Source organism: Rhinoraja longicauda, chromosome 37, assembly GCF_053455715.1.
Source record: "Rhinoraja longicauda isolate Sanriku21f chromosome 37, sRhiLon1.1, whole genome shotgun sequence".
Taxonomy (NCBI): Eukaryota; Metazoa; Chordata; class Chondrichthyes; order Rajiformes; family Arhynchobatidae; genus Rhinoraja; species Rhinoraja longicauda.
The window spans coordinates 6992709-7004990 of NC_135989.1; the positions used below are offsets into that span (position 1 = coordinate 6992709).

Genomic DNA, 12282 nt, shown 5'->3' on the forward strand with positions numbered 1-12282 from the left:
TATGTTCCATCATGGAGGTATGAATCACAGAGTGACCAGTTCCCTCCTGCTCCCCCACTCCAAACCTTTCACGTAGTCAAGTCAAGTCAAGTTTATTTGTCACATACACGATGTGCAGTGAAATGAAAGTGCCAACACCTGCGGATTGTGCACAAAAAAGAATTAGAGTTACAGCATATAAATAAAGCTAATACAGAGAAGACAAAATTTAGTCCCTGGAGTTACAAAAGTTAACAATCCTGATGGCCTGTGGGAAGAAACTCCGTCTCACCCTCTCCGTTTTCACAGCGTGACTGCGGAGGCGTTTGCTTGACCCCAGCAGTTGGAACAGTCCGTTGCTGGGGAGGTAGGGGTCCCTCATAATCTTGCTTGCTCTCGATCTGCACCTCCTGATGTATAGGTCCTGCAGGGGGGCGAGTGTAGTTCCCATGGTGCGTTCTGCCGAACGCACTACTCTCTGCAGGTATAGTACATTTATGAACAACCCACGTTACCAAAGTGCTGTACATCAGTTCAGGTACTAAGAACGAACATACAATGGCACACAAACATAACAGCACATACATAAACAGTTCACAGCGCCCCCTCAGAGGGCCTCCAACGCTAGGGAGTAGAAATAGGTTTTGAGCCTGGACTTAAAAGAGTCGATGGAGGGGGCAGTTCTGATGGGGAGAGGGATGCTGTTCCACAGTCTAGGAGCTGCAACCGCAAAAGCGCGGTCACCCCTGAGCTTAAGCCTAGACCGCGGGATAGTCAGTAGCCCCAAGTCGGCCGACCTTTGGTCTCCAAAGTTCTCTCTTATTCCACGATCCTGGTAGGAGGTGAGGTGCTCTGAATCTTCTAACCCACCACTCTATCTCCAGGTCCCTCAGGTATGCCCTTGATAAAGCATACGCGTCATTATCACTCTCTATGTCCCAGTCTGCCCGTCTCCATTCTCCAATACCCCAATCTGTCCAGTTACCACCTCCCCGCCCGCTCACCGCAACCCGTCGTTCTCCCTACTACGAATTTCTTCTCGCTATTTGTCGCACAGAATGAACAGATGTAAGGAATGATATGACTCGGTGGGACAGAAATGCTCGAGTCGAAGAGCCTTTGAATCATACAGCACGGAAACGGGCACTTCGGTCCAACGTCTCCATGCCGACCAAGACGCCCATCTAGGCGAGGCTGATTTTCCTAGTTTTGACCCATATCCCTTTAAAACTTTCCTATCCAGATGTAGGCGAATGTAATCATCAAATGGTTCTTACCCGCTCCCCCTTACTGTTAATGACCAGGAGTTCAGTTTTCATTGCGGCACAGATTTTTAGAGCTCCATCCCACGTCTCGTAGTTTGATAAGAAGTAATAAATTCGTTGATTGAAGAAATTCCATTGGCCAAAGGCGCGGAAAGTGGACGCACCTGTGATGACATTTAAACTCAAATCAGAAACACTGGGCCACGACAGGGTCTCACAAACAATTCTCACTGCTCACTCGTACTTTGCACATGGAATATATTTATAGACTAGACCAAGTGGGCCCCTTGGGCCCAAACCGCTCCTGCATTGGTGCAGCACCCTCTCGTCTTCACCCCCCCTCCCCCTCCCCCCTCTCCCCCCCCCTCCCTCGACATAGGGTGCAAGATGAATCAGGAGCTAAAATTGGCATGTCGCAAATGTAATGCTACGGTGGTTATGGGAGATTTCAACATGCAGGTAGACTGGGAAAATCAGGTTGGTAATGGACCCCAGGAAAGAGAGTTTGTGGAGTGCCTCCGAGATGGATTCTTAGAACAGCTTGTACTGGAGCCTACTAGGGAAAAGGCAATTCTGGATTTAGTGTTGTGTAATGAACCTGATCTGATAAGGGGACTCGAGGTAAAAGAGCCATTAGGAGGCAGTGACCACAATATGATAAGTTTTACTCTACAAATTGTGAGGGAGAAGGGAAAATCCGAAGTGTCAATATTACAGTATAGCAAAGAGGATTACAGAGGCAGGAGGCAGGAGCTGGCCAGAATTGACTGGAAGGAGGCCCTAGCAGGGAAGGCGGTGGAACAGCAATGGCAGGTATTCCTGGGAATAATGCAGAAGTTGCAGGATCAATTTATCCCAAAGAGGAGGAAAGATTCTAAGGGGAGTAAGAGGCACCCATGGCTGACAAGGGAAGTCAAGGACAACATAAAAATAAAAGAGAAGAAGCATAACATGGCAAAGAAGAGTGGGAAGCCAGAGGATTGGCATTCTTTTAAAGAGCAACAGAAGATAACTAAAGAGGCAAAACAGGGAGAAAAGATGAGGTACGAGGGCAAACTAGCCAATAATATAAAGGTGGATAGTAAAAGCTTTTTTAGGTATGTGAAGAGGAAAAAAATAGTCAAGACAAACGTGGGTCCCTTGAAGACAGAAGCACGGGAATGTATTATGGGGAACAAGGAAATGGCAAACGAGTTGAACCGGTACTTTGGATCTGTCTTTACTAAGGAGGATACAAACAATCTCCCAGATGTTCTATTGGCCAGAGATCCTAGGGTGACAGAGGAACTGGAGGAAATCCACATTAGGCAGGAAAAAGTTTAGGGTAGACTGATGGGACTGAAGGCTGATAAATCCCCAGGGCCTGATGGTCTGCATCCCAGCATACTTAAGGAGGTGGCTCTAGAAATTGTGGACGCATTGGTGATCATTTTCCAATGTTCTATAGATTCAGGATCTGTTCCTGTGGATTTGAGGGTAGCTAATGTTATCCCACTTTTTCAGAAAGGATGGAGAGAGAAAACGGGAAATTATAGACCTGTTAGTCTGACATCAGTGGTGGGGAAGATGCTGGAGTCAATTATAAAAGACGAAATTGCGGATCATTTGGATAGCATTAACAGGATCGTTCCGAGTCAGCATGGATTTATGAAGGGAAAATCATGCTTGACTAATCCACTGGATTTTTTTGAGGATGTAACTAGGAAAATTGACAGGGGAGAGCCGGTGGATGTGGTGTACCTCGACTTTCAGAAAGCCTTCGACAAGGTCCCACATAGGAGATTGGTGGGCAAAATTAGAGCACATGGTATTGGAGGTACGGTACTGACATGGATAGAAAATTGGTTGACAGACAGAAAGCAAAGAGTGGGGATAAATGGGTCCCTTTCAGAATGGCAGGCAGTGGCTAGTGGGGTACCGCAAGGCTCGGTGCTGGGACCGCCGCTATTTACAATATACATCAATGACTTGGATGAAGGGATTAAAAGTACCGTTAGCAAATTTGCAGATGATACAAAGCTGGGTGGCAGTGTGAACAGTGAGGAAGATGCTATGTGGTTGCAGGGTGACTTGGACGAGTTTCATAAAGAGCATGGATAACATGGACGTGTTTAAGGCCAGAGGAAACGTTTTTAAAGGAGGTGGTAGTTGAAGTCGGGACTTTCCCGTCGCTTAAGAAAGAGTTAGACAGGTACATGGATTGGTCATGATTTGGAGGGATATGGGGCAAACGCAGGTGGGTGGCATTGGTGTAGCTGGGAAGTGTTGGCCGGTGTGGGCAGGTTGTGCCGAAGGACATATTTCCACGCTGTATCACTTTATGACTACGACGCTGGCACGGTAGCGCAGCGGTAGAGTTGCTGCTTTACAGCGAATGCAGCGCCGGAGACTCAGGTTCGATCCTGACTACGGGTGCTGCACTGTAAGGAGTTTGGTACGTTCTCCCCGTGACCTGCGTGGGTTTTCTCCGAGATCTTCGGTTTCCTCCCACACTCCAAAGACGTACAGGTATGTAGGTTAATTGGCTGGGTAAATGTAAAGATTGTCCCTAGTGGGTGTAGGATAGTGTTAATATACGGGGATCGCTGGGCGGCACGGACTTGGAGGGCCGAAAAGGCCTGTTTCCGGCTGTATGTATATGATATGATATGATGATATGATCTGAGGCGCAACATTTTTAGTAAGAGGGTAGTGCACAAATGGAACGAGTCGGCAAAAAAGTGATAGAGTCGATGTCAATGTCGAATATTAGATACATTTTGACAGTATGTGGATAGGAACGTTTTGGAGGGATTATGGATCAGACACTGACAAGTGGGAGTGACTCGGTTAGGCAACTTGATCGGCAATGAAGGTGTTGGACCGAAGAATTTGTTTTCCTGCTCTATAGTCAATGACTCAGTAACTCAATTACGGAGATCCATCAGGTTGGGTCATCACACTCGCCATTACTCTTCCATTGGGACAGTTCTATCCTCTTCATTCCACTCGTCTGTATCACTGGAATAGCAACACCGATTTAGTCATGAGATCATGAGTGAAAGGAGCAGAATTAGGTCATTCGGCCCGTCAAGTCTACTCCGCCATTCAATAATGGCTGATCTATCTCTCCCTCCTCACCCCATTGTCCTGCCTTCCCCTCATAACATCTGACACCTGTACTAACCAAGAGTCTATCCATCTCTGCCGTACAAATATCCACCGACTTGGGCTCCACAGCCTTCTGTCGCAAAGAATTCCACAGTTTCACCACCCTCTGACTAAAGGAATTTAATAATAATAATAATAATAACAATGCATTTTATTTATATAGCGCTTTTCATATACTCAAAGACGCTTTACAGAGATTTTGAGAACATAGGGAAATGAATAAATAGATAAATAAGTAAATAAATAAATGAACAGAGAAAGGAGACAGAAGGTGAGGTGACCTTCAGTGGTTGAAGGCAGTACTGAACAGGTGAGACTTCAGCGATGTTTTGAATGTGGTGAGTGTGGAGGAGTCTCTAACGGTTTGGGGTAGTGAGTTCCATAGGGTGGGAGCAGCGATGGAGAAAGCCCTGTCCCCCCAGGATCTGAGTTTGGTCCGGATGTGGGGGGATAGGAGATTGGCAGCGGCAGAGCGGAGGGTGCAGGTGGGAGTGTGCCTGTGGAGGAGGTCGGTCAGGTAGGATGGGGCCGGGTTATGGAGGGCTTTGTAGGTTATGAGGAGGATTTTGTACTGGATTCTCTGGGGGATGGGGAGCCAGTGGAGTTTATAAAGGACGGGTGTGATATGGTCACGGATCGAGGTGTGTGTGAGTAGACGGGCAGCGGAGTTTTGAATGTATTGAAGTTTATTGATGATTTTTGAGGGTGCGCCATAGAGGAGGCTGTTGCAGTAGTCCTCATCTCCTTCCTAAAAGAACGGCCTTTAATTCTGAGACTGTGACCTCTGGCCCTAGACTCTCCCACGAGTGGAAACATGTTCTCCACATCCACTCTATCCAAACCTTTCACTGTTCTGTATGTTTCAATGAGGTCCCCCCTCATGCATCTAAAGGACCAGTGCCGACAAACGCTCATCACAGGTTAACCTACTCATTTCTGGTATCATTCTTGTAAACGTCCTCTGGACCCTCTCACTGGTGCTCAAATGTTGGACAGAATTCGCCGGCATCGCATCCCACGGCCCATTATTCGGGGCAGAGAACGCAGAAAGAGGAAGATTTAGTTAGAATTTCCTTAACCCCAAGTTTGGCCAAGCTGGTCCAAATCATCCAATAATTATAGTTTATAATATCCTTTTTATCTTGGCGGAGAGCGCATGCCACAGTTACTGACGGCTCAAAAAAACAATATACTCTATTAAAAAAATCATGATGTGATTTGTAGAGACATCAAGAAGATATGAACAGTCGGATGGTCAATACGGTTTCAGACGGGGAAGGATGCGATCAGAAGATGAAGGGAAACCAGAATTTCAGCAAACAAGTTGGAAAAACTGTGATGGTTGGGAAGAAATTCGGATCTATCACTGAGAAAGGAATGTCTGAACAATTAGAGAAACGTGGACTGATTCGCGCATAGACATTCTCGGTCAGCTGTTGTGAAAGTCCGCATGGGTTTGAGATTCGTTGTCGTCGGGGTTTATGCCCCACTCTCTGGAGCTTTGAAGATGCGCTCTAAACTCTGGAAATCGTCCAAGCACATTTGAACAGTCCGTGGCTCTGGGTACCGGTGCTGGATATCAGATGACGAGGAAATACCCAGCAGCTATTGCGTCACCATCATGGGTCATCCCTAAGAGAGGAGACTGCCCTTCAGTGAAGGAACCGACAGGTGGCGCAACATGAAGGAACCTCCAATTACATGAAGGCCGAAGAAAGGCCCCGACCCCACACGTTGCCTCGCTATTCCTTCCATAAATGCTGCTTGACGTGCTGAGTTACTCCAGCACTTTGTGTTTTGCCCAACGGCATGAAGTTGCCTGGGGATGATGCAAGTGGTAATCGTTGATGGACAGATAGGATTTGGGGATCAGAGGTCGTGCAGATGCAAATGCTTGCTCCACATCCAATTATGGTGTCTCTGCTAAACGAGGGGACAATCCGGAAAGGCGGAAGGAAGATGCGGAGTTTTGCACGTAGCATAATTACTGATTAGATATAGGGTTACGTTTATTTTTGTCATGTGTACCGAAATACAGTGGGAAACTGTTGCTTGCATGCTATCCAATCAAACCAGATAATACGACACGTGAACTAAATCAAGCCGAACACAATGTCAACAGGTAGAGGGGAGGGAAAGGTGCTTCTTAGTAACCGTGTGAACTGCCATAGACTAACCTGGAGAGGCCATTAACTCACACCCTGTGATAACATTTTGGGATAATCTCACGTCACCTTCCTTAATCTTGATTTATGCAACCTCTTGCCATTCCTGGGACATGTTGACCCAGCCGGTTGCTCACACGCTACTAAAGCACATCACCGGTGGCACTAATAAACAGGGGCAAAAGTCCGGAATATCTTAAAACCCTTCAGGGATTTTCACTTCTCCAAATTCAGCTGCTCCGTCTTCGTGTACAGGCTCTTTAAATACTGTGTTGTCGCTTTGACGTGTTATTTTTATTGGCCACACGGAATCCGGAATTGAAAGTATAATGAGCAACTGGGAGTGAAAAACACCTGTGGCCCAGATATCCATTGACATTGTATTACCGCGTACACACACCGTCCACGTTTATCACGGCTAGCGTTCCTCCTGAAGACTGAATTAATATTACTCTCGAATGAATGCTTGCGGATTCATGCATGTTCCTCAATTAGCTACACACACTGGAAATACGAAGTGAGACTAAGAAAAAAAAAATAGAGCCCACAGATTTAGCAACAGAGTGCACAAATGAAATTGTGTGCATTTAATGGCGACGTTATTTCAACACATCACGGAAATTCTATTTCTTTCACCCATTGTCCATTGCCTTCGTTACTAACTTATTTTCTTTCTCAGTTCTAACGAACGATCTCAGACGTGAAACATTTGCTGTTTCTCTGTGCACAGATGGTGCTTGACTAACTGAATGTGCTCAGCTGTTTCCGGTTTTATTTTAAGATTGCCATTACGGAACAACATTTCAATGTTTAAACTCACCCAGTATAAGCGCAATGGCAAGTGCCAGACAGGACAGCAGGATGCAGAGGCCGAGAAGAGTGAAGACGATCCGCGGTGAGACATTTCTACGAGCAGGATCTCGTCGTTGGAGACGAAGTCCGACAAAGTGTAAATGGAGGCCATCAGTGAAACCAAAATAACAACTGGTTCAACGACACAGGCTCATAAATTCACTCGGTCTCGGGGCAGAATTAGGCCATTCGACTCATTATGGCGACACCGACATTGAATCATGGCTGTGGTGGAAAGAACTGGTTTAAATCGAAGGTTGACACAAAATGCTGGAATAACTCAGCGGGTCAGGCAGCATCTCTGGAGAGAAGGAATGGACGACGTTTCGGGTCGACTCTAAAGAAGGGTCTCGGCACGAATCGTCACCCATTCCTTCTCTCCAGAGAAGCTGCCTGTCCCGCTGAGTTCCTCCAGCATTTTTTGTCTACCTTCCTCGGATTAGATGTGGCAACAGCCAGTGGCGCCGAATGCAGTAGGCAACACCGGAATTTTAAACTTACCAAAAACAGGCTGGACATAGACATGAGCAGGTCGTGGAGGTATTGCAAGTTGCACACAAGAAGCCCAAATATCATTTGCTCCCGTACACAAAGAGAAGGACAAACAACAATTCTTATCTCCACCTTCTCAACATTTGCCCACCCCTCTCCCTGCATTTCGGCTTCCATGTTGTCGACTTCTCTGGTTAATTATAAAGAAAGTGCAACTAATTCCAGCTCATTCATGTAACCGGGAAAGCACGATAAACAGGAGTTCAGTGATAACACCTGGCTTCAGTCTTTCCGGCTGATATCCATCACCATTGTCCCCTCCGACCTGAAACACAGGGATATTTTCATAATGGCCCATTAACTCCATGTTCTCAGCAGGACGCTCTGGTCTTTAAGGAAGTGGTCAGAGTGAGATTGCGCAGATGTCGTTTCGGACCTCACACTTCCTCGTGGCTCACTTTCAATATCCCGTGGCCCAACAAACGAAGTTGCTGATATCATTGAAATCCAACCACTTCTATTTCGAGATGCTGGGTTCCAGCGATAATGCCCAGACATCGGGGAGCCAGAGGGGTCTGTCAGTTATGTTTTCGCCAAACGTGTTCTCAGGCTAGGGGTTTAATGCTAATCTCTGTGCAGGTGTGTACGCCAACTGTTAGTGGGGCCCAGGTGAAAAGTAACATTAAAAAGCCAACCGCTAGCTCGGCCTTTGATGCTTCACCATCATTTTATTGGAAGATAGACACGCAATGCTGGAGTAACTCAACGGCACAGGCAGCATCTTCAGAGAGAAATAATGAGCGACATTTCTGGCCTGGACCCTTCTTCAGATTGGCTCTGGCTGATGTAATACTACGCCCATGGATGTATGGGTCCGCACCGATGTTCACGGAGTCAGGGACAGATAAGACAAAGTAGTGCGATTATTGCCATGGCCACCTGGCATGTATCTATCACTCTACCTGTACTTCGTGTCCACGCTCTGGGACGTTAATGCCGTATAATTGTGTGTTTGACCTGTACTCAGAATCTGGCTTTCACGTGGCGCTCAGTTGCCCTCTTGAGTGGAACGGGACAGACGTACAGAACTTCTCGGAGAGCAGTTCCTCAAACAAGTCCGTTTATTCAAGGCCTTAATAGGTTTTTATACTAGGAAACACCCCGTGAAAACACAAATTGTTTCAATAACTGACAGCACCTACAGGTTACAACATCCGGTGACACAGCGGTTTTATGCGAAGTTTACATTTTTTTAAACCATTCATCATTGATCAACGTTTCTTTGTAGCGTTCATCCTTTCCGTCAGTTGTCGTTAATCTATTTCTTATTATTTAGGGGGGAAATCCAATTTGTCAGACAAATGAATGCAATAAAGGACTTCTGTTACCTAATGATCAGTTTAATTTCCCTCGGCCTGGTTTACAACCTTCTATGCCATCTTTACTCCAGTTAGCAATGGCTTCCAATCTAAATAATTCTTAAATCTATTTATTCCCTCTCCAACTTGAATTTGATATTATAGTCAGAGAGTCATTAGCTTCATGCAAGCTCCAGGATTAAAGATATTGCAAACTGACCAATTATTTCATAATTTACAGAATTGCATCTTTACAATGATATCATGGAAACCCAGGATGACATCGGCCTCTTCTATCGATTACTTTCTCGGTCTTCACAACGTCACATTATTCTACATGGTTTTCTCCTTAATACAACGCCCTTTGTCGGCTGTGTAATCCGGTCCGATGTGATGCGCACTTTATTCCATCGATTCTTTACTCCATTGCACCAAATGCGATAACATCGTTGATCAGTTATGCAGCCCGTATAACTGCGCGAGACATCCAGTTGGATTTCTTTTGTACTTTTCACGGAGAATGGAACAGAGTCAACGAGTAATGACCGTGTGTGGAAACGTACAGCATTGAACTACGGTGTGTCACCTCACCCATGTCCGCTCTATCTCTCACAATGCGTAAACATATTGTATGAAATCAGATTTCATTGGTGGTACTCAGCATTGTTTCTATCATATAATGCCATTGCCTGGATTGCGAACTGTATTTCAGCCGCCTTTTATCGCGTAGCGTCGCCCATCGCATCAAGCTTGTAATCATATTGCACCGATTTTGTAATCACATCCCAAAAATTATGCATCTAGCTGTGTGCTCTCCAATGTCAACTATTGCATATTGTCATTCTACGTGTTCTTGTCCCCCCTCCCCCCCCCCCCCGAACATGCCACCATATAGTCCATACAATTGAACGCATCTTCCATTTCATCTCTTGTGTACTCCATTACATTCAATAAGTGTCTCTCTGCTATCAGATATTGGCGCTGTTCCACTTTCATCAATTTAATCCATGGCGCAAACTCACATTCCATGAACCGCGAGAACCATTGCAATGAGCGTCTACTCCGCTGCAACGTAGAGTCCACGTGTCACAGATGTACTGCACGGAAACAGGCTATTCTACCGGACTTATATGTGCTAACGGTGGTCCAGTGAAGATCGTCCAACTTGTACGCACTTGGTCCATATCCCTCCAAACCTTTCCTCTCCAATTGCCCTTTGTAATTGAACCCGCCTATGCCACTTCCTCTGGTTGCTCGTTTCATCTACGCACCGCACTGTTCGTGAAAAGATTGCCCCTCGGGCCCGTTTTAAATGTTCCCCTCTCGCCGTAAATGGATTTCCTCTAGTTTTAACTCCCCTACTCCGGTGCCACGACTGTGGCATTTCATCAGTAATTTGATAAACCCCGAGAAGGTTAGTTGTTAGCCTCTTGCACTCCGGAGAGATCGATATCCCCGCCAAATCCTGCCTTTCCGTATAATTGAAACCCTCCTGATCCAGTAACATCCTCATATACCCTTTCTGCGCCCACTCTAGTTTAATGCCTTACGCTCTATAGCACGACGACTAGGACTGTTCATCATACTCCAGATATGGCTTTACTAACGTTTTGTACAGCTGTAACAGGGCGCATCTACAGCCTTCCTCAATATATTGATCGATGAGGTCAAGTGTACCCAGTTCTTACTTTACCACCCCTGTTTACCCGTGCTGCCAATTCCATGGAACTATGTGTCATGGATGGGCCTGTTCCCAGTGTGTGGCCTCTGTTTCTCTGCTTCAACAGACTTCTGCATTGCCCAGAAACTAACGCTTCCGGATATATGTCATAGAGTCACAGTCATTATTGTACACACATTACTTCATTGTCCAATTTAAAACACAAACAGATTATATATTTAGTTTCTGCGTTTTAGCAGAAAGAGCACCACGCATTCCGTTTGGATAACTGACAACCCAACTGTATCAAAATTAAATTATCCACATTTAGGTAACTATCCCACTTTCCTCCCTCCTCTATTTCCTGTGAACCCCACCCCAAAGCCAACACTTGTATTTTACTCACCGACCCCTTATCCCCCGTCCCTTTCCACCCATAGCCCATAGCTGCATTTCGCGGTTCTTCATTTCCTACCTGAAACCCATTTGTCCCCTTTTCATCTCTAGCCGTTGTCCAACACATTGCCATTCAAAGTCCTCCGCACATTCATCTACCTATCAACTGCAAGGCTTTGTGCCGCCCCCACATCTTTTGCAGACCCGCCCCCCCCTCCCATCCGCCGCATCTACAATCAGTCTGAAGAGGAAATCCGCCCCGAAACGTCGCTTAACCATTCCCCCCACAGATGCTGCCTGATCCTCTCTCTTACTCCAACACTCATTGTTTGCTCAATATTCCAGCATCTGCAATTCCTTGTGTCAGGAAAAACGCCTTGGAAAATGAAAATTGACGTTAGGAGCAAATATCTCAATGTCCGACTGCAGAAAAAGACACAGCCAGAGTCGGTGAGCTGGAGAGTCAGATATACAACGGTCCTTTTATTAAGCATCAGGTTAACCGGGTAAAATAAAGAGAAACACAAGTTTCAGTGGATTATAAGTTTCCAGATGTGGTGGACAATCCAACAGTTACAGACAGGGTTGTTAAAATGACCCACCTTTCGTTCTTTTTAACCATCTTTTTAACGCTGTGAATTAAAGACGTAAAAACAGCGTTTTTTTCCACGGGTAGAAGTTCTACTGAATAACCAAATTCTGCAGTCTCTTTTTTGCTCTGGTTTATTTTCACCCACCTGTTTCGACCTTAATGTTGTATCCTTTGTGTTTATGCTTTATTCTTAAGTGTTAACTATATGTTTGTGTTGTCATTTGTGAGCGGAACACCACGGCTCATTACTTGTATATGTGCACACATGGCCAATAAACAGTTTGATTGATTGATTGATTGATTGACTGACTGACTGACTGATTGATTGATTAATTGATTGATTGACTGACTGATTGACTGATTGATTGATTGA

At 45.7% G+C, this 12282-nt stretch overlaps 1 protein-coding gene across 1 annotated transcript; it reads right to left on the reverse strand.

The window, feature by feature from the left end:
* Positions 1-208: 208 nt before the first annotated feature.
* Positions 209-5416, reverse strand: LOC144610555 (uncharacterized). The gene is made up of 3 exons (XM_078429361.1): positions 5325-5416; positions 1257-1408; positions 209-457 (listed from the first exon to the last, which is right to left on the reverse strand). The coding sequence occupies exons 1-3, from the start codon at positions 5401-5403 to the stop codon at positions 209-211; spliced, it is 480 nt and encodes a 159-aa protein (XP_078285487.1). The 5' UTR covers positions 5404-5416.
* Positions 5417-12282: the final 6866 nt, after the last annotated feature.

Excerpts from the sequence above, each read along its gene's own strand:
- LOC144610555 (XM_078429361.1), bottom strand. The coding sequence starts at position 5,403 with ATGCCGGCGAATTCTGTCCAACATTTGAGCACCAGTGAGAGGGTCCAG. Across the intron at positions 1,409-5,324 it reads AAGAATGATACCAGAAATGA|GTGCGTCCACTTTCCGCGCC; the intron begins GTAGGTTAACCT and ends ATGTCATCACAG. Across the intron at positions 458-1,256 it reads TTAACAGTAAGGGGGAGCGG|AGAGTAGTGCGTTCGGCAGA; the intron begins GTAAGAACCATT and ends CTATACCTGCAG.